Source organism: Onychomys torridus, chromosome 6 (genome assembly GCF_903995425.1).
Source record: "Onychomys torridus chromosome 6, mOncTor1.1, whole genome shotgun sequence".
Classification (NCBI taxonomy): Eukaryota; Metazoa; Chordata; class Mammalia; order Rodentia; family Cricetidae; genus Onychomys; species Onychomys torridus.
Genome location: NC_050448.1, coordinates 114,245,666 through 114,264,307, shown reverse-complemented (window position 1 = coordinate 114,264,307; position 18,642 = coordinate 114,245,666). Strand labels below are relative to the sequence as shown.

Genomic DNA, 18,642 nt, shown 5'->3' with positions numbered 1-18,642 from the left:
CTGGCGACTTGGGTCCCGCCTCCGCCCTTTAGGCGACAGCCGTCAGGCTCCGGGGCGCCGGTCCGCAGACACACGCCGCCCCCCAGCGAGCTCAGGCTCGCCCGCCGAGGGCCCGAGGCGAAGCGGGCCTCACTGAGCATGCTCGGCGGGGAGGGCGGGGCGCTCGGCCGCGCGTCGGGAGGCCGCTTCTCGGGAAGGCTCGGCGCCTCGGCGCCCGCCCGCACGCTCGCAGCCGCGCCCGCCGCAGGCTGCGCCCCGCCGCCCCGCCCCGCCCCGCCCCGCCCCCCGCCGCTCGTCCCCGCCGCCGGCCCGCAGCCGCAGCCGCTGCTCCTCCCCGGCGGCCGCCCCCCGCGGGTCCCTCCCTGGCTGCGGGAGACGCGGAGGTAGAGGGAGGACGCCGCCGCGCCGCCCGCCCGCCCGCCCGCCCGCCCGCCGGTCCGTCCGCCTGCACCCGAACCCTTCGCCTCGCCCGGCCGGTCCTCACTCTGTAGGAGGAACATGGGTAAGTCCTCCCGCCGTCATCGCCTGACATTTTTTTTTTTTTTCCCTCAGCGTGCTGCAAGGGTGGCAAAGCATTTTCTCGTGCAAAGTTGCCGGGTTCCCCCGGTCCTCGGGGTGCCGGGCGGCGGCCCTCCCCGGGGACCGCGGGCGCACGCGGGGAGCCGGGCCGGCGGGGTCGCGCGCGGGGTGGGGTCGGCGGGCGGGCGGGCGGGCGGCCTCCCCTCCTCCACGCCTGCTGCCGGCGCCGGGCCGCGCGGGGCGTCCCCGGGGCTGGGAGGCCGCCGTGCTGCCGCTGCTCTGCTGCTGCTGCGGCTGCAGGCTCGGTCCCACCGCGAGCCCGGGCACTTGGCGGAACTTCCTGCCCGTGGGCGCGACCTCTCCCCAGCCTGCAGCCGGCGCCGGCGCGGGGAGAGCCGGCAAGTTGTTCGGGGTAGAGGGCGACTGGCAACCGAACGCGAGAGGGGACAGCCTCCGAGCAGGAGGGATGATCGTGGGCCAGGCGAGGCTGGCGGGAGCCGCTAGCTGTTGAGTGAGTGCGGGGTTGACAGCGGTGTGCACGGCTCCGGTGCTCAAGCGGTTTTCTGGATTTCCTCCTTCTGGCTACAGTAGCAGGAAACTGTAACACGTTGTTACCCATTGTAGCACGTTACGGAATTGACACGCTGGTTATTCTCTCCCAGCTCCCCCTGCCTAAATCTGCATTAATCTGATTCTAGTTCCATTCTGTTTACTTAATCCCAAGAGATGGCAAATTCATATTTCAAAGCAAATGCTTGATAAAACGGTATATATTTGAACCTGAACTCTTCATCAGATAACTGTTTACCTGTGTAGAATTCCCAAACACCTGATCGTTCTGTCCTGTAATTAAGAGCGAAAAGTTTCCTTGGATAGTAACAACTCAGATCATCTTCCCAGCACACGTCCCCGTTTGCTTTCACTCTGTCTATGTGATTTCCTCTTTTTTTAAATGGGCTTTCGTGGCGTCCCTCCACTTGGACTTCTCCCACTCCTCTGTGTAAGTTATTTATGAGTGTGGTTCTTTCATCTGTCAGGACCGTGCTCAACGCATGTTCTGGGCTAGGCCGTGGCAATTGTGAATCTGCAAGGAAGTATCTGATCTAGAAATGATGTGGTAGGAGTTTCCCGGAGGAGCAAATGCCAGAGCTTCTAGGCAGACCTTTGCCAGTTCAGTAGGATAAAGACAGTTGGAGGAGGAGGAGGTGGTTTGAAGAAAAAACAAAAACAAAAACAAAAACAACCATGACCCTGAATTTTATGTTCACTTGTTTTTCTTCTAATTGAGTACTACTGACACTTGAAACAATTTTTTTATAAAAAGCAGCATAATCCCATTTATATGTCCCTTTCTCTAGGAATAGAATTTTTAATGAATACTAATCCAGATTACAGATTAAAATCTGCATTTCAAAGGATTTTTAATTATAGGTTTAGTGTAGAAAGAAGTCTTTTTTTTTTCAAGGTGAGATTTAGTTACAACTCATTTTAACTAAGCATTCAAAATATTGAATCAGTATTTTTTCAGTGGGAGAAATATCCGAAGTCTGTTGTAAACTGGGGAATAAAAATACCCAGACAGATTAAGTTATTTAATAACCCTGCAAATCTTGAATACTTGATTAAAATTAAAGGCACGAGAAGAAGCCAAATAGAACCCCATCTTCTTTTGGAGCCTCTCAGAAACTTATGCCCCCTCCTCCTATCATTTGGGTGCCTTGTTAGAAAAATTTTTCCAGCACTTACATAATCTCTAATGGGGCTATTTATATGCTTTATACACTTACCTTGAGTTTAAGAAGATGAATTTTATGTCTTAATTTTTGTATCTCTTCTAGTGCTTTTCACTTAGTAGGTGTTTAGTAAAATTTGGTCACATTATTCTTACTACTACCGTTTCCTCCTGCTCTTGAACTTGAAAATGCAGGTCCTGAACAAAGACATCCATCGGTAGACACAGAGGTATAGATGAGCTGGGAGCAGAGCAGTCTAGTTGTGAGGTCTCTCATTTAAAAAAAGAAAGAAAGAAAAGTTGCATTGTCTCAGGGGTCTGGGTTTGAAGTCAACCCTCCTTCTAAGGAAACTGAGTCCTTCCCTTCTCTAATGCTATTTCCAGTGGTTAAGATGTTTGTATATGATCAGGAGGTATATAAAATAATACATTGAAACCTTGGAAGATAATTTTATATCTGAGCCAGTGAAGTTATAACAGCTCCTAAGATATATTAATTAATGGTAGGGGAATTGCTTTTTACTCTGTCTTTTAAAGAAATAAATAAGGTGTATTTAACTTATTTTAAAGATAGTCTGTTTTGTTTTTGTTTTACTGGGGATTGAACCAGGGCCTTGTGCATGTTTGAGCCCCAGGTGGAACCCTTAAAGGATACTTTTATGGCACTGACTTTTCTCCCTAAGAAACAAAGCTAGTTTTCTATGTAGCCTTTCAGACAGCTATTACTTTATGTGTATATGTATAATCCAATAGTGATTGAAAATCGATCCAATGGAGTATACCATGGGGAGGAGAAAAAACGAGTAAGACAACCATACTTCATATTTTTTACACTCTGATGTAGTTAGAGTTTTCCTGTCTGGCCCACAGTCAGGACAAATCTCTCTCACCCGCCAGGCCCATAGATGCTCAGACCCAACCAAGAAAGCACACAGAGACTTATATTGTTTACAAACTGTATGGCTGTGGCAGGCTTCTTGTTATCTACTTCTTCTATCTTAAATTAACCCATTTCTGTTAGTCCATACTTTGCCACATGGCTTGTGGCTTACCAGTGTCTTTACATGTTGCTTCTCATGCCGTGGCCGGCAGTGTCTCTCCCCCAGCCTTCCACTTCCCAGAATTCTCTTCTCTCTTGTCCCGCCTATACTTCCTGCCTGGCCACTGGCCAAACAGCATTTTATTTTTACAGAGCGATATCCACAGCACTCTTAGGAGCTATATGACCCACAAATAACTGTAATAGAAGTAAATGTATAAATAACAGGTGTAATGGCACACATATATAATCCCACTACATTGGAGGAAAGTCTGAGGCAGGAGGGTCAAGAGGACTGATGAGTTTGAGGCCAGCCTGGACTCGGGCTTGGCAGGGTTAAAAAGAAAAGTTACCCTGTTTCAAACAGCAACATAAAATCTTCTTTTAACAGGAAGAAGTCTGCAAATGATACAAATGTCTTTTCCTGTATTACAAAGGTACTGGGATGCAGAGGTTTTAGAGGAGTGTTATGTGAACCAAAGGTTAGTTAGTTACTCTTTAAAAAGGTGGAGATCAGATTGTGGACTAGGAAGAGGGGGGTGACAAGTGAAAATAAGGAATTTTGAAGAAGTTTCTAGGGTGTGATTAAAAAGCCTCATTTAGCTCGAGAAACATTACAGAAATGGTAGGTGACAGAATAGCAATTACCAAATAGTGGTAGATGTTAAATGCTAAGCTGGAGAGTTTGGGCTTGTTGAGGGAACCTTCAAATGTCGTTATGCTGTAGACTGCTGCTGTTCTCTTAGTTGGTGATAATGGCCATTTCACCATAGTGTCTCACACTTCTTTGACATTCTCTTTTATGTCTCCCAGTCTTAGAGACATACATTTTGGTTTAATGTGAGCTTTGGAGAGAGCAGAATCATTCAAACCAGAGCAGTACAAAGTCTGTTTGATTACAAAATTTTACAATATTTGAAATTTAAGTTTGAAATGTACCCACTATCTCAGATGTCTTACATTCATTCCTATCTATGTATGATGGTTTTTCTTAGTTTTAGAATGTCAGTTTCTCCTTAAAATGTAACTTAAGTGTTTGAACCAGTTTGTTAGCTCTATCTAAATAAATGGCCTACAAAGCTTTTCTAATGTGGGCTGAGATGGGGCCTGTGTTCAAACTGCAGAGGAATAGAATTCTTTCAGTGCATGTGTTTATACAGTATTGGCGGTACATAGAGAATTCCTGGAATCCAGTCAGGGATGAGGACAGTGATGGTGGGAATGGTTAAGTTGGGCTACTAGCTGTGACTAGCATTATTTGCAAATTCCAGAGTTCCAAAATTCCAGACGTTTTCCCCTCTGTTTTCCCAGGATGACTTTAGATACACCTCTTGGTTTATTCTCTTCTCTCTCCAACTTTGTATCTACTAGATTATTTAACATGACTATATGAAAAATTAATTGAAACTCATTTGAGTTCAATATATCCATTGGATTTATTTTTAGTGGTTATTGATTTCCTTACGTGATTATATCGTATACTCACTCTAGAAGCAATAATTTCATGGACACAAATAATAATCAAAGATAGTAAAAAAGTAATGATAGTTTGCATAATATAAATACCTATTTTAATATGTCTCACCTACATGCCTATTGATTAATTTTCGGTAGTGATTTTAGTAACTCAGAATATCTAAAAATTAATAAACATGTCTCATGGGCCAGTACAGGAGTCTTTAGAACACCATTGAGATGGTAATTACCAATGATTGATATCAGTTACCATGCTACACTTTATATAATTCAAAAATCTTTTCAACAGTTAAACAATTGGGTGACATGCCATATTTTACTGATTCAAAGAAATAATTTATCCAAGAGGATAGAACATTCTAAAAATTTTGATTTTAAGGTAGTAGTTTTCAAATTTTAGCTTGCATAAGAATCATCTGGAGAGCCTTTAAAAAAAAAAAAAAGACTGGGGCAGCTCACGATTCTGATTCAGTGGGTTTGCATTAAGACAGTCTCAGGTGATGCTCTATTGGGAAATACACCACCACAAAGCAGAGGCTGGCAGCTCAGGATTCTGATTCAGTGAGTTTGCGCTGTTAAGACAGTCTCAGGTGATGCTGTATTGGGAATATCACCGCCACATAGCAGAGGCTGGCAGACTTTTTTCTGTAAAAGGGCCATATGGTAAGTATTTTAGACTTTTCCGGCCAGGAGGCAAAGTAAAGAGATAAAACAGATAAAAGAAATATACAGTTAAAGAAAATAAACAACTGCAATCTTTTGCTTGAGTTAAAAACACAGTAACATTGATTGAACACAGCTTGTGTAGTACAACAAAGTGAAAAGATTGAATTGTTTTGAAGGATTACATTTCACTTAATTATGGTTCTAACTTATACTATCAGAATTGATTATACATCTTTACCCATTAATGCAGGTCCTGAAAGCAATTTTGTGACTTTTGTCTTTGAAGTTTTTTTTTACATAGATATTTCCAGATACATACAGTTTCCTTTCTTGTTTTGGATGTGTTGAGGGTTAAACACAGGGTTCTGTGCTCTAACACGTACTTAATGAACATATGCCTTATATGTGAGGCATTTTGAGAATTCTTCCCTGTTCTCTTGATATTTCCCAATTTGCATTCAGATTAACTACTTCCAATTGAAAACTCAGTGAGAGTTCCTGGTGAGTTTATGAAAAGCTGCAACTGTAGTTTGAGCTTGAAAAATATACCTGTTAAGTTTTGTATATATGTGGAGGTCTTGTTTAATGGTTGACAACACAGGAACTGCCCAGAACAGATCAGGTGTTACTTCTGATTTGAGCAGTGTTGTTCAGATGGCTTTACTGTAATATAAATCTCTCATATAAGTTTCACATTGACTTTGAGATGAGATGCATTAGTAAACATCAAATTTGCAGGGAAATCTAATTTTCAAAGACACAGGTTTGGGTTAGTTCTCTGTCTGTCTATCTTTCTTTGCTATTTGTAGCGAGCATTTCTTTTTGTTTAGAGCATCTCTTGTGTCCTGATTTTGTTTTTAATTAACTATAACTCTACAAATGCTAATTCAGTAGGCTTTCTTGTGGTAAGGCAAGATGAGAGTTTTCAGTTTCCTCTTTGATAGAGATAGAACCGGTTAGTGGGGTGGTTAAGTCTGTGAGTGCAACCTAAGTTCCCTACTTATGGTACAGTCACATGATACACTGATGGATTAAATATTTTCCTCCCTAAAAGCCGGTTAGTGCAGAACAGTAAGCTTCAAAGATGGTATGTTTTGAAAACACAGTTTATAAATTGCCCAAACTAGCCTCTTTGTAATCCTCGTATATTTTTGCCACCTAGTTGTAACACATCTTGATGGATTCCACTTCAGATTATACAGAATTAGCTTTTTCTTATCTTTGAAAATACTCTTTCATATCATTGTTCTATGTAAAAGCTTTATTGAACTAAATTCTTCAGTAGTTTGGGATTGACTTCTTGGAAAACAAAACAAAAACAACAAACAAACAAAACAACTGCTCACAGGAAACTTACCAGGAGCCAGGGAAAATTCCTCAAAAATCTTGTGGTTTACTTTTCAGTTGCACTTTGCTATTATTCCCAGTCACCTGTTGATAGTGTTGCTAGCACTTGTCCCATGCCCTGCTGTTTTTAGTGGATGCTGGTGATCAAAATCCAGTCTTCAGTTTGGCAAATCAAGCACTTTGCCTGCTGAGCTGGTTCCTGTTGCATTGACTTTCCTTGGGAAGGCACCAAGGAACATCTAATCACCCAGATGGATATCCAAGATAGACCAGAGTCCGACCTGGTCAGACCAGTGAGTTTGTAGGGCTTGCAGGTTGAGGGCTTGCTTACAGGCACATACATGATTCCTCCCCCTCCCCCCTCCCCCAATAGCTGCATCACTGTCAAGTCCACCCCATCATAATGGCTACAACATGGAAGCGTCATCATAGAGTCCTGCCTTCATTTAAACCTCTAATTCCTTACACTCTTGGCATCTCCCAAGATCGCTTGCAGTTGGGGGTGGGGAGGTGAATCTCAGGTGAGGGTCTGTCTGACTCTTGCTTCCACTCCCTAGGGAGTCTCAATAACTCTAGTACCGTTTCTAGGACCATAGACCTGGCTGGCACTGTATTGTTCTGCTCTAGTTACCATAGCTACCAGGGCAAAGCCCAGGATGCAATCCTGTTACGCCTAGGGAAAAGGTTGCCATAAAGCACCTCCCCAGACCCTAAAAGGCCATTTATTCTTCAATAAGCATGTTTAGATTTGGTTGTTGCAGTCAAATACAATTAACTCACCATGGGTAAGTCATTTTTCTCTTGCCTGAGTAAGAAATGTGCCACTTGGAAACTAACTTGGTTTGCACCCTAATTTTCATGAGGAAAATCTGCTGTGACAAGATATTTTGTTATCATCATCATCATCTCTTTGATGATTGCTATCCTGTGAATTGGGAATGTGATGAATGTTTAGTCTGGTGATATTTATGTAGTATGTATTTTTCTAGTGTAGCTACAGTGTTAGTATATAATACCATGATTTGCTATCTACTTAATGACAAAATAATCTACACAACACTTTTAATTTCTTGAAAGCACAATATTTGAAGGTAAGATAGTCCTCAGTTTACAGTGTGATTATATTGGTTTGCTGAAAGAGAACTCTATTATAAGTAGAAAATACAATAAGTTAATACTTGTAGTCTAACTTACATTCAGAATAGTATGGTAACCCAGTAAACTATAAACTTATCTCCTGTTTAGCTTTAGATCCATGGTACTGAGAATAAGGATTGTATTAATGTTCACTGGCATGGGAACAGTTCAAACTGTGATTTATCCCCAATATGTATTTCTTTTGCACCATCCTAAAGCTAAAAAATATAAATTGAGGTCTGTCTATAAACTTCTTGATTTGACATGCTGGTAGAAATGAAAAGTTGACTTCTTAAATAGTCCCCAAATGTGGCTTCATTGGACCTGCATTCCTACATGACACATCTGATTAGTAGTGAGTGGAGAATCCTTCATTAAGGCTGGACACACATGAGTGCCATGAAAGTCTGATATCACGGACTCATTTAAGGAATTGAATTAATGTAAAACTCTATGAACTTTCTAAAATACTTTATATCCTATAAAGTTGACTCTATTCAAAGTTGACTCATGGAGGTATATGAATTCATAGTATCTGGGATTTCTGTTACTGCTTTTAAGTTACAAAAGATTTGATTGCATAAAAATGAGGTATAGTTGAACTTACAACATTTTGAAAATTAATACATTTAAAATTAGGAAGCTATGAAAATTAAATCATATAACTAGTCAATAGCATACCTACCTGTATGTATATGGTTATAAGCCATAGTTAAGGTGAATTCAGTTGACCAGAATGAAATAAGAACTTAGAGAAAGAAGAAGAGATTTATTCTCAGCTTTTTTATAAACTGCAGTATAGAGGTTGAAGGGAAGTCTCAGGGTTGAAGCGCACTTGCTGCTCTTAGAGAAGACTCAGTTTGGTTCCCAGCATCCATGTGATAGTTCATGACCATCAGTAACTGCAGTTATAGGGGATCCAAGGACCTCTTCTGTGAGTACCAAATATGCACATGGTGCATATATGCCTGTCTAGGCAAAATGTCATACATATAAAAATAAATCTTAAAATAAGATAAAATAAAATAAATGACATCTGTAGTATAGCCATTGACAATTACTTGAATTCTTTATATACTTATTTTATCCATGCCATAAAAATACTATCACTATTGAATAGGAACCAAAGAATAGATTAGAAATGAAAATTGAAAGTTAGGGGAGCTTATTTTAGAACAACTAGGACACATTGTAATACAGGGACCTCTAAGCTCAAGTGCTGTGGGGTATCTCTGTGTATGCTGTGAATTTGTGTTGCTATGACTGGTTGATGATAAAGCTGCCTTGGCCTGTGTCAAGGCAGCCTAGCGGCAGGCGGGAAATCCAAACAGATACACTGGAGAGAAGAAAGGAGAAGAGAGGGATATGCTCCCCTAAGAGTCGAACAACACTCGGGTACCTAGTGGGAACTCCATTATTTCAGACCAGGTGCTGCTGTTGCCTTCCTTTACTTTCGGCCTTTGAACATTGACTTTATTTTCTAGGGAAAATCATGTGATCATCAGAGTATAACAGGGCTACTAGATTGTTTCTAAAGAGTATTATTTTATTTTATCTAATAAAGACTTCACTAACATAGAAGACTTAACATATTTGTTACCTATAAGAGAACTACAAAACGATAATATGGCTAAGTTACTTAACTCTGTTATTTTTAAGTTAATGAAAAAGACTTATACAAATTATTTAAAATAATCTAAAGTAATTAATAAGTTCTCTTCATTTATGCTGGGGTTTTTTTAAATAGAAAAACAAAGCAGAATTTATTGTACTTTTCTACACTACTGCCTTGAAAGCTGGAGACATGCACACTATCTTAGATACTGTGAAAATAAGAGCTTTGTCGGGTTGAAGAAAGCTATTTTCTCTAAGTCTTGGCAAATATGCTTGTTTCAAAATTCATTAAGTAGTTGGTGCTGATTATTATAAACGAAGCAAAAAATTGATGAATGTATGCCTCATAGACATGAGAATGCCAACTGACTTTCATAAAATTGGAGAATAGGTTTGGTTTAAAATATAATCAGAACAAATATAAAGTTTCATGTGAACTGATTAATTTCCTTTTATTTGCAAAAATCCATTTTGGAAAGGTTATGTTAAGCTGCATGAGAGAATTAACACTTGTCCATTAAGACAAGCTTCTGGCTTTTACACTGTTCGTACACGCACTGCCGTGAAATCAGAAACAGGACAGCATTGCCATAGTCGGCGTTAATAGAAAGTGACAAAACAAGTATGCAAATGGTCCTTTTCCACTGTTGGAAAAGCTCGAACTCTAACTGTAGATGAAGAATAATGTAAAGAATGAATAAGGACGTAACCTTGAAACCTCAGAGAAAACAGACTCCAAAAATTGAAGTAATGGTAGAGCCCAGATTTGGCTGGCATGTATATGTGTTTATTACTTGTAAAGATCTAGACTGTTTTCCTAGAATTTATTTCCTTTATGAGTTAAACACCTGTAGAAAGCTGAGTATCTATTAGACATCCTCTTTGATACTATGGCAGAGACTGTCCCCTGCCATATTTCACTGTTTGTTTTGTTTTTAATTACAAATTCAGACATATAGACAGTTGTTACCTAGTGCAACTGGTTAATTTGGCTGGAAATTTTCGTTCTTGTAGAACGTCCATCTACATAACACAGCCTACAGAGAGTTCTTATTTTTGCACAGTTCTGGTCTGCACAGAGTGAGTTTCACTTAGCTGTGCGGAGTGCTAACTGTCTGGACAGAAGAAGGGCCGGAACTTTGATTCATCCCAGCGTTGGGATGAATTCTGGCCAAGTTGTTCAGCTTCTGTATTCAACTTGGTTGACAGTACTTACTTCACAAGAAAGTTGCAGGTATTTTATAAGATATGTGAATGTGAACATCTGTTTCCAAAGCTGAAAATATAATCATGTTTGGAAAACTTGATCTTACATTCAGAAGTTAAACCAACAAAGAGAGACATGATTATTGTACTCAAATAGCCATGCATTGAACATTATTATTACAGCAGATTATATTTTTCAAAGATGTTATAACAAGCTCTTGCCCCGCATAATTGTCTATAACTTGCTATCCCCTTTGAGAGTTGGGATCTATTGTAGAATCTGGATATATCAGTTGAATACAGAATTCAGCAGGAGTGATACTGAGTGACTTTCTTGTCCCAGTCATAGAAGTTAATGATGCTTCTTTGCAGCAGCACTGGTCTGTCTGCAGCCCGGAGAAGTCTGTGTACCTCAAGGCTGCTGTGGGAAGTGAATGAAGCCTTGTGGAGATGTGTTAGTGTCAGGACTTAGGCAAGCAGTCCTTGTGCTCAAGCCCTCCTGGGCTAGTCATCAGACCTGTGAGTAAATGAACCCATTGCATGTTGAGATGATGTTCCAGATCCAGCCAGTGGGGCACTACAGAGTCACCCCAAGTCTCTTAAGACTCAGCATAGGAAGTCTGAACTTTGTGGGAAGATAAGCAATCCACAGCATGAATGTGCATGTTCCTAGCTCATGGAATGGAATCTGTGCACATAATATAATGGCTTTTGGTTAATGCCAATAAGTTTGGTTATGATTTGTTGAATGATGATAATTGGAGCATTTCCTTAGTAAGAAACAGATGGATACTAAAATTCATCATAAAAGTAAGCAAATACTTCCTGTGTTTTTCTGGGGTTTCACATATGGAGATTTTTGTCTGTAAATGATGGTCACTGTATGGCAGAGTATTATTTTATTCAGTAGTAATCACCATCTTCCAAAAATGAGTCAACAAGTCATTTTTAGCATTTGAGTTGCTTATGTTTTGAAGGGGTGTATGTGTACTGTGTACATGGAAGGATACATGAGAAGTGCTAAAACAAGTTGCCTCTGGGAATTAACTGGAATATGCAAAGGTAACGCTCACAGAAATAAAAATAAAAAAGTAATTTCTGTATTGTGAAAACTGGGGAGAGCTATGTTGTATTCATCTTTGTGTCTTTAGCATTGAGTGTGATGTTTAGTGATTGATGGGTATCTAGTTCATATTGGAATAAATAGAAAATTAATGTTATCTTCTTAATTTTTGATCACCTTATACGTGTTTAGTCCTTCTTCACATAGCTCCTCAATTCTCAAGAAGGCTATTTATGGATCTGTATCTGTCCATGTCCAATCAGGAGACAAACCATAGAATATTCGTTAGATAGAAACTATTACAGGAAACACGAAATATATATGTTTGAAGACATAGCTTATTGTTCAGAGCATTTAAAAAATATTTTATTTGGGTGCTTGCATGTATGTCTGTGTACCACTTGTGTGCCTGGTGCCCAAGTAGGTCAAGGGTGTTAGATCCCCTGGAACTGGAGTTACAGATGGTGGTTAGTAGTCACCATATGGATACTGGGAATTGAACCAGAGTCCACTGGAAGAGCAGCCAGTGCTCTTAACCGCTGAGCTATCTTTCCAGGCCCCACTTTGAGCATATTAAAGCTTGCTCTTTAAGCCCAAATCTCAGTTGGGTGATGTGATTAAGAACCTGGTGCTATCTACACATGGAAGCGTGTACTGCAGAAGAACACTAAACCTAAGACACCAAAGGCTTATGTAGGGTACCAGCCAATAAATATACACACATACCTTTATCTGTTACATAAATCTTCCCTTGCAAAGAAGAAAGCATCGCTCTGTGTAGTTCCTTAAAAATGAGTTAAAAACAAATCTCCAGAAAGAAGAGGGTATTATGCAGTTGTGGAGTGTCTCCAGAGAGGGAGCCTTATTTTTATTGTACCTTACATTTCTTTCCCCTTCAGATAATTATAATGGCACAGAAATGCCAAGACATCTAGGGGAAATGATCTCTTCCATACAGTAAATATTTTAGGTAGGGTGCGTGCGTGCGTGCCTGTGTGTGTGCCTGTGTGTGTGTGTGTGTGTGTGTGTGTGTGTGTGTGTGTGGTGTGTGTTTTGCATATATGTATGTATGCTTACGTCTTCCTCCTTTGAGACAGGGTCTCCCAATGGTCTGGAGTTCATTAATTAGGCCAGACTGTCTAGCCAGCAATCCTAAGAGCCTGCAGGCTCTGCCTCACAGCTCTAGGATTAGAAGTAAAAACAACCCAACATTTTTCTGTCAATTCTGAGGACTGAACTCATGTTCTCTATTTTCCCAGCTCAGCACACAGTAAATTAAACAGAATATTTACTGTTAAATTATTGAGCAGTGATAGACTAGGGAATTCTGAAGGGTAAGATACACCCAAGAAAGGGTATCTGAAGAGGAGAAAGCGGATTTTCATTGAAATACGCAGTTTCATTATTCTGACCTTTCTTTCTGGTCAGACCCAGAGCCCTGCATATACTAAACTTGTACATGCTTCCACTAAGCTACAGTCCCAGTTGCCAGCCTTCTGAGGAACCGTTCACTTGAGTTTGCACAGGCCAGAGCTCCTCCATGGTCACCTGACCTATGAGAACAGCTCTGAAGAAAAAAGGCTGACCGTGCTGCGGCGAGGACACAGAGAATTGCAAAAGGAAGTGAGAACTGTGCAAAGTAGTGCTAGAACCCGGAGCTAGAGAAGCATTCAGCAGGAACTGGAAGCGCTTCTGCGTATGACTGAGGCAGGCCTCCAGCCTACCTACTTCAAGGAGTGCAGAGGCGGTGCTGTGAACACTTCTGGACTGAGTGGTGCTGAGCTGGTGTGGACTCAACTGTGCAGAACTGCATGAGTGCAGGAGAAGAAGAGAGGATGTGGTAAAAGCTGTAACTTCCAGGCATTTGACACTGGGAAAAAAAAAAATCTCTCCAGCCTCTGCTTGCTCCCTTTCCTCCTTCCTTCCTTTTTGGGGGAGAGAGTCTTGCTGACTTTGTGACTCACCTATTCAGCTAACCTGGCTGGCCAGAGAGCTGCAGGGATCTGCTCCTGTATGTGCCCCTATCCCCAACACTGGAGTTCCAGAAGCACACCCGGTTCCTATGCTGCCGTCTTTGTAGCTTGAGCCCTCTCCTCAGACCTGCCTCTCTAGCTTGGGGTTTACAGGCCAGGTCGTCAGGTGGACTTGCACATGAAATGCAGATAAGTTAGTTGATGCCTGATGTAATCTTTTGTTTAGATTTTATTCTTTTGTTTTAAGTATGTGATGTATTAATGTTTTAATAGTCATGCCTTCTGTTTCCATTATAAGCTTAAGAGTTTGTCTGAATCTGTTCTGTAGTTTTCCTCTGCTGTCAGACATATCCTCGGATCTGGGGCAGAACTTGAACTTAAGTGCCAGGAACCAACAATGCATCATAAGCAGGTACTTGAGTTGATGCTGAAGGAGCTGATGCTCGCAGCCTCAGTATTAAGTCTAACCCTGTGTACTAACTTGAGGAGCTAAGTGGAATGTGAGAGTTAAGAAAAAAATAAAATGGAGCCTTAGATGGGAAGCACAGGATAATAAACTACTGAGACATTATTCTGGAAGAATCTTTGTGAAAGAGTGCTGGTATTGTGAGGTCTTAGGTGGTCTTGCAGGCACCATAGTTGTAAGGAACTGTAACAGGGGGATATGTTTTAAGTGGGTATTTTATTTTTGTGTTCACACAACTCTTTGTTGTGGACGTTAGCTTACCAGTGTGTTGAAGTGAGGTTCGAAAGTCTATTGGTCCCATTTGGTTCCTTCTGGGGTTCCCCTCTAGTCATTTCAGCAGTCCACAGCAGCTTGGTATTGGCAGGTCACGTTCATCAGCATTGTGCCAGTGTGGTTCGTGGCTTTCTTTTAAAAGTGTTAACATGCTATCAAGCTGTGTTAATTTGTCTGCATTGATTTTTTTCCTTCATTGTCTTATAACATCTTGGTTATTGACCACTATTTGGTATGGAACTATAGTAAATCTTTCCATTTAGGAACCTGTGGAGAATACATTACCCCAAACATTTTTCTTGTTCAGTTCTTAAAGAATTAAGCCTGGATCTTACTGTGACTTGCTCTGTGACTAAATACAAAAGATAATGTATTGATCTGTAATTTCTATCATGTTGTATGCTAAAGCCATATTGACAATGTAAAACAGAAAATAGAACTCTTTGGTGTATGTGAAATAAAATTTAACTGTGCCCTGTTCTTAAGCATTAATGTTTAGTATTGAAATCATGAAGATCGGCTGACTCTCTACTTAAACTCGACTATAGTAAGACAGTGGTATCTCTCTTAATTGAAATAATCTTCATGACATTTCAGAACGCATGAGATCTGGGTTGTAGCTCATTATTGGAACATTTACTTATGGTAGATTGAACTCAAAGCCCTCAGCCACAGCCTGAAAAAAGAGGTCGGGGTGAGGAGGTGGTTATTGCTCACAGTGGTGTTTTTTGGTTTTTCGTTTTTTATTTGTTTGTTTTTGAGACAGGGTTTCACTGTGTAGCTCTGACTGTTCTAGAACTCGATTTGCAGAACAGGCTGGCCTCAAACTCACAGAGATTCGCCTGCCTCTGCTTCCCCAGTGCTGAGATTAAAAGGCATATGTCACAACCACCTGGCTACTCACAATGTTTTTTATAGGAAAGAAGGTTGCTGAAAAAGTTTTGTACCAGCTTTTTGAAATAACAAGAGAAGCAACCCCACAGTCATATGAAGTCATTATTTTTGTCATAATAAAAATATTTCTTAGTCAAGGCAATTTATATCGTAATTTGTAACAAGATGTAAGTACAGGACATGGAAAAATGAATGCTATGTTGTCAGGATCTATTACATTTTCACTCAGGAGAATAATGTGAAAATGTTCGAATTTCTCATCTAATAAAAGTATACTAATAGAGTTTTATATACACAAAAATATAATACTAAAGAAATGAAAAGAAACCCACAAAATTGGAACTGTATGAACATCTGAAAAAATAATTTTCTGAATCAATTTGCATTCAATCTGAATCAGTCAACTTAGAAAGTTACTTAAGTTGTGGAATCAGCCGCTTTTTAGAAGTTGACTAAATTCATCTGGTCTTATTTTGGGTGAAGTCTTAGCTTTGTCTGCAGTGGAAGAGGCAGTGATGGGCGATGTGCTGTTACAGTTAGTTTGCAGGGTGAAGGAAGAGCTCCACCCCACAGGTAAATAACAGGTGCATTAGTCCCCTTTCTCATCACTGCCATCACTGACAGAGCGGCGGAAGGAAAGAGGGCTCCTTTTTGCCAGTTTGAGAGCACAGCCCATCATTGCAGAGAAGTCACGGTGGCAGGGACTGGAGGCAGCTGATAGTCACACCTGCAGTTAGAAGGCAGCCGGTGATGAATGCAGATGCTCAGTGCGCGCGCGCGCGCACGCGCAAGCACACACACACACACACACACACACACACACACACACATACACACATTCTGCCACCTTTTTGCATTTTTTTTTCAGACAGGGTCTCTCTATATAACCTGGCTGGCCTGGAACTCACAGCCTTAAGTCTGACTCGATTTCCTCTGGTCCTAGCCCCCAGCCCATGAGATGGTGCTGCTCACGTTCATATTGAGTCTTCTCTCTTTAGTTCAGTGTTACTAGAAATGCACTCTAGATATATCTTTGTGTTCAGATGATTTTAAATCCTGTCAAGTTGACAATAAAAATTAACATTAGAGTGGATACATGCTGAGGAAATGCAGGGTTTCAGTGTTATTGCCACTTGTAGCCCGTATTGGGAGCAAACTCATGCCTATGAATAGTTACAGTATATGCTAGAGCTATACATAAACCAAAAATAAAGAGTGTATAATTTATGAAGTTTAGAGTTTTCATTAAATGGAATAGCTTATTAATTTTGTTTTTTTCCAAACATTATTAGCATTCCTACTTCTTAAATGCTATCTAAATTGTCTCCTAAGTACTGCACATATGCACTTTGCATAGTAATTTTGGTTTTTCAAGACAGAGTTTCTCTGTGTAGCATTGCGCCTTTCTTGGATCTCGCTCTGTAGACCAGGCTGGCCTTGAACTCACAGAGATCTTCCTGCCTCTGCCTCCCAAGTGCTGGGATTAAAGGTGTGCGCCACCACCGCCCAGCACATAGTAATTTTTGTTCAGGTAAATCCTTACCACATCATGTGTATGTATATGTACTTATGAAGCATATTTAATATTTATATTGCTGCTAGACCATGCTTTTGTAGGACAGTGTCATAAGAACTAATTTTAAGAAATTGGCTCACTTATATTACCTTCTTTAATATTCAAGGTTTTTTTCCTGCCATCACTTCGGAGGGCAGAGGCAGGCACATCTCTCTGAGTTCGAGGTCAGCCTGGGCTACAGAGTTCGGGGACAGCCAGAGCTGTTACGCAGAGAAAGCCTGTCTTGAAAAACAAAACAGACAAGACCACAAAAGGGGCTGAAGCTCCTATATCCACTCCTCTAGCTTTAGAACTGGACTCTCATTGTGTCGCTGAGGCTGATGTTTTGAACTCCTGGGCTCACACGACCTTTTTGTCTTCACCTCCCAGTTAGCTGGGCTGAGACGCACAGCACTGCCCTGGCTCTTCTGGGCACGTTAATCTCATCAGTTAATGCCGAGGGAGGCAGAGAGGGCTGGAGGTGTCACTGTGATAGATAATGTTCCATTAGGAAGCTTGAGGCCAGTAGGAAAAAAGTTGTTTGCTTAATCATTTTATTTTCCAATATATGCCTTCAAAATTGAAAGATAATTCACATGTACTCAGATGTGAATGACTATTAGGTGAGTTTTGATAAATGTGTTCATATAATCACTACTTAAATCATGATGTGAAACATTTTAACACTGTTTTATAAGTAGATTCACAGTAAGGTTTCTTTAAGTATTGATCTTAATTTAAAATGCTGGCATCTGTCATAGCTTCAGCTGCCTCTGGATCAGTGGTTCTCAGCCTGCCTAATGCTTGGATCTTTTAATATAGTTCCTCATGTTGTAGTGACCCCCAACCATAAAATTATTTTCATTGCTACTTCATAACTGTAATTTTGTCACTGTACTAATCATAATGTAAATGTCTGATTTACATCTGCTATGCAAATCCCATGGGGGTCACAACCCACAGGTCGAGAACTTCTCTGGATGAAGAATTTAATGAGCTTTCCCTAAAATGTTTTCACATTACTATAGGGCAATAACTATTTCTATAGAAAGACTAAGTTTTTTTATTTGAACCAATTAAGGTTTTTTTTTTTTTTTTTTTTTTTTTTTTTTTTTTTTTTTTTGAGATGGAGTCTCTTTCTAGACCATGCTAGCCTAGAACTCACAGAACTCCAACTGCCTAAATCTGGGATTTAGTGCTGGGATTAGAGATATGCGCCACCACACCTGGCCTTAATTAAGAGTTCTTAAGCAAATGGATTGTTCTGTGTTAGTTTAGTTAAATACTTTATATCTTCAAATGTATAAATTGGGCTGGAAGTGGTGATGCATACCTCTAACCATCATTTGGGTGGCTGAGGCAGGAGGATTGAGTTCCATACTGACCTGTGATACATAGTGAGTCCCCTCTCCAAAAAGCAAAATAAGAAGCTGGAGAGAACCTGAGTTCAGTGACCAGCACCCATGTCTAGTGGCTCACACCACCTATAACTCCAGCTCCAAGAGCTCTGACACCCTTTTCTGGCCTCCAGGGGCACCCCAGCCCAGGTATGCATGCATGTATGCACATATAATTAAAAATAAAATAAATCTTAAAACAAAAAGCTCAAAACCCTAGATTCTTAAATTGGCCTTGTTGCTCTCATTTTAAAATGTAAAATGCCATGTTAATATTTCTGAGTC

General features: G+C 40.7%; 1 protein-coding gene across 4 annotated transcripts in view; it reads left to right on the top strand.

Moving 5' to 3' along the window:
* Positions 1-306: 306 nt before the first annotated feature.
* Rap1gds1 (Rap1 GTPase-GDP dissociation stimulator 1) overlaps positions 307-18,642 on the top strand; it is a 143,203-nt gene continuing 124,867 nt past the window's right edge. For all 4 annotated transcript variants that reach the window (XM_036190902.1, XM_036190901.1, XM_036190900.1 and 1 more), the window contains exon 1: positions 307-502. In XM_036190902.1, coding sequence (XP_036046795.1) covers positions 499-502 — 4 coding nt within the window. In that variant the 5' untranslated portion in view covers positions 307-498. The remainder of the gene's footprint in view (positions 503-18,642) is intronic.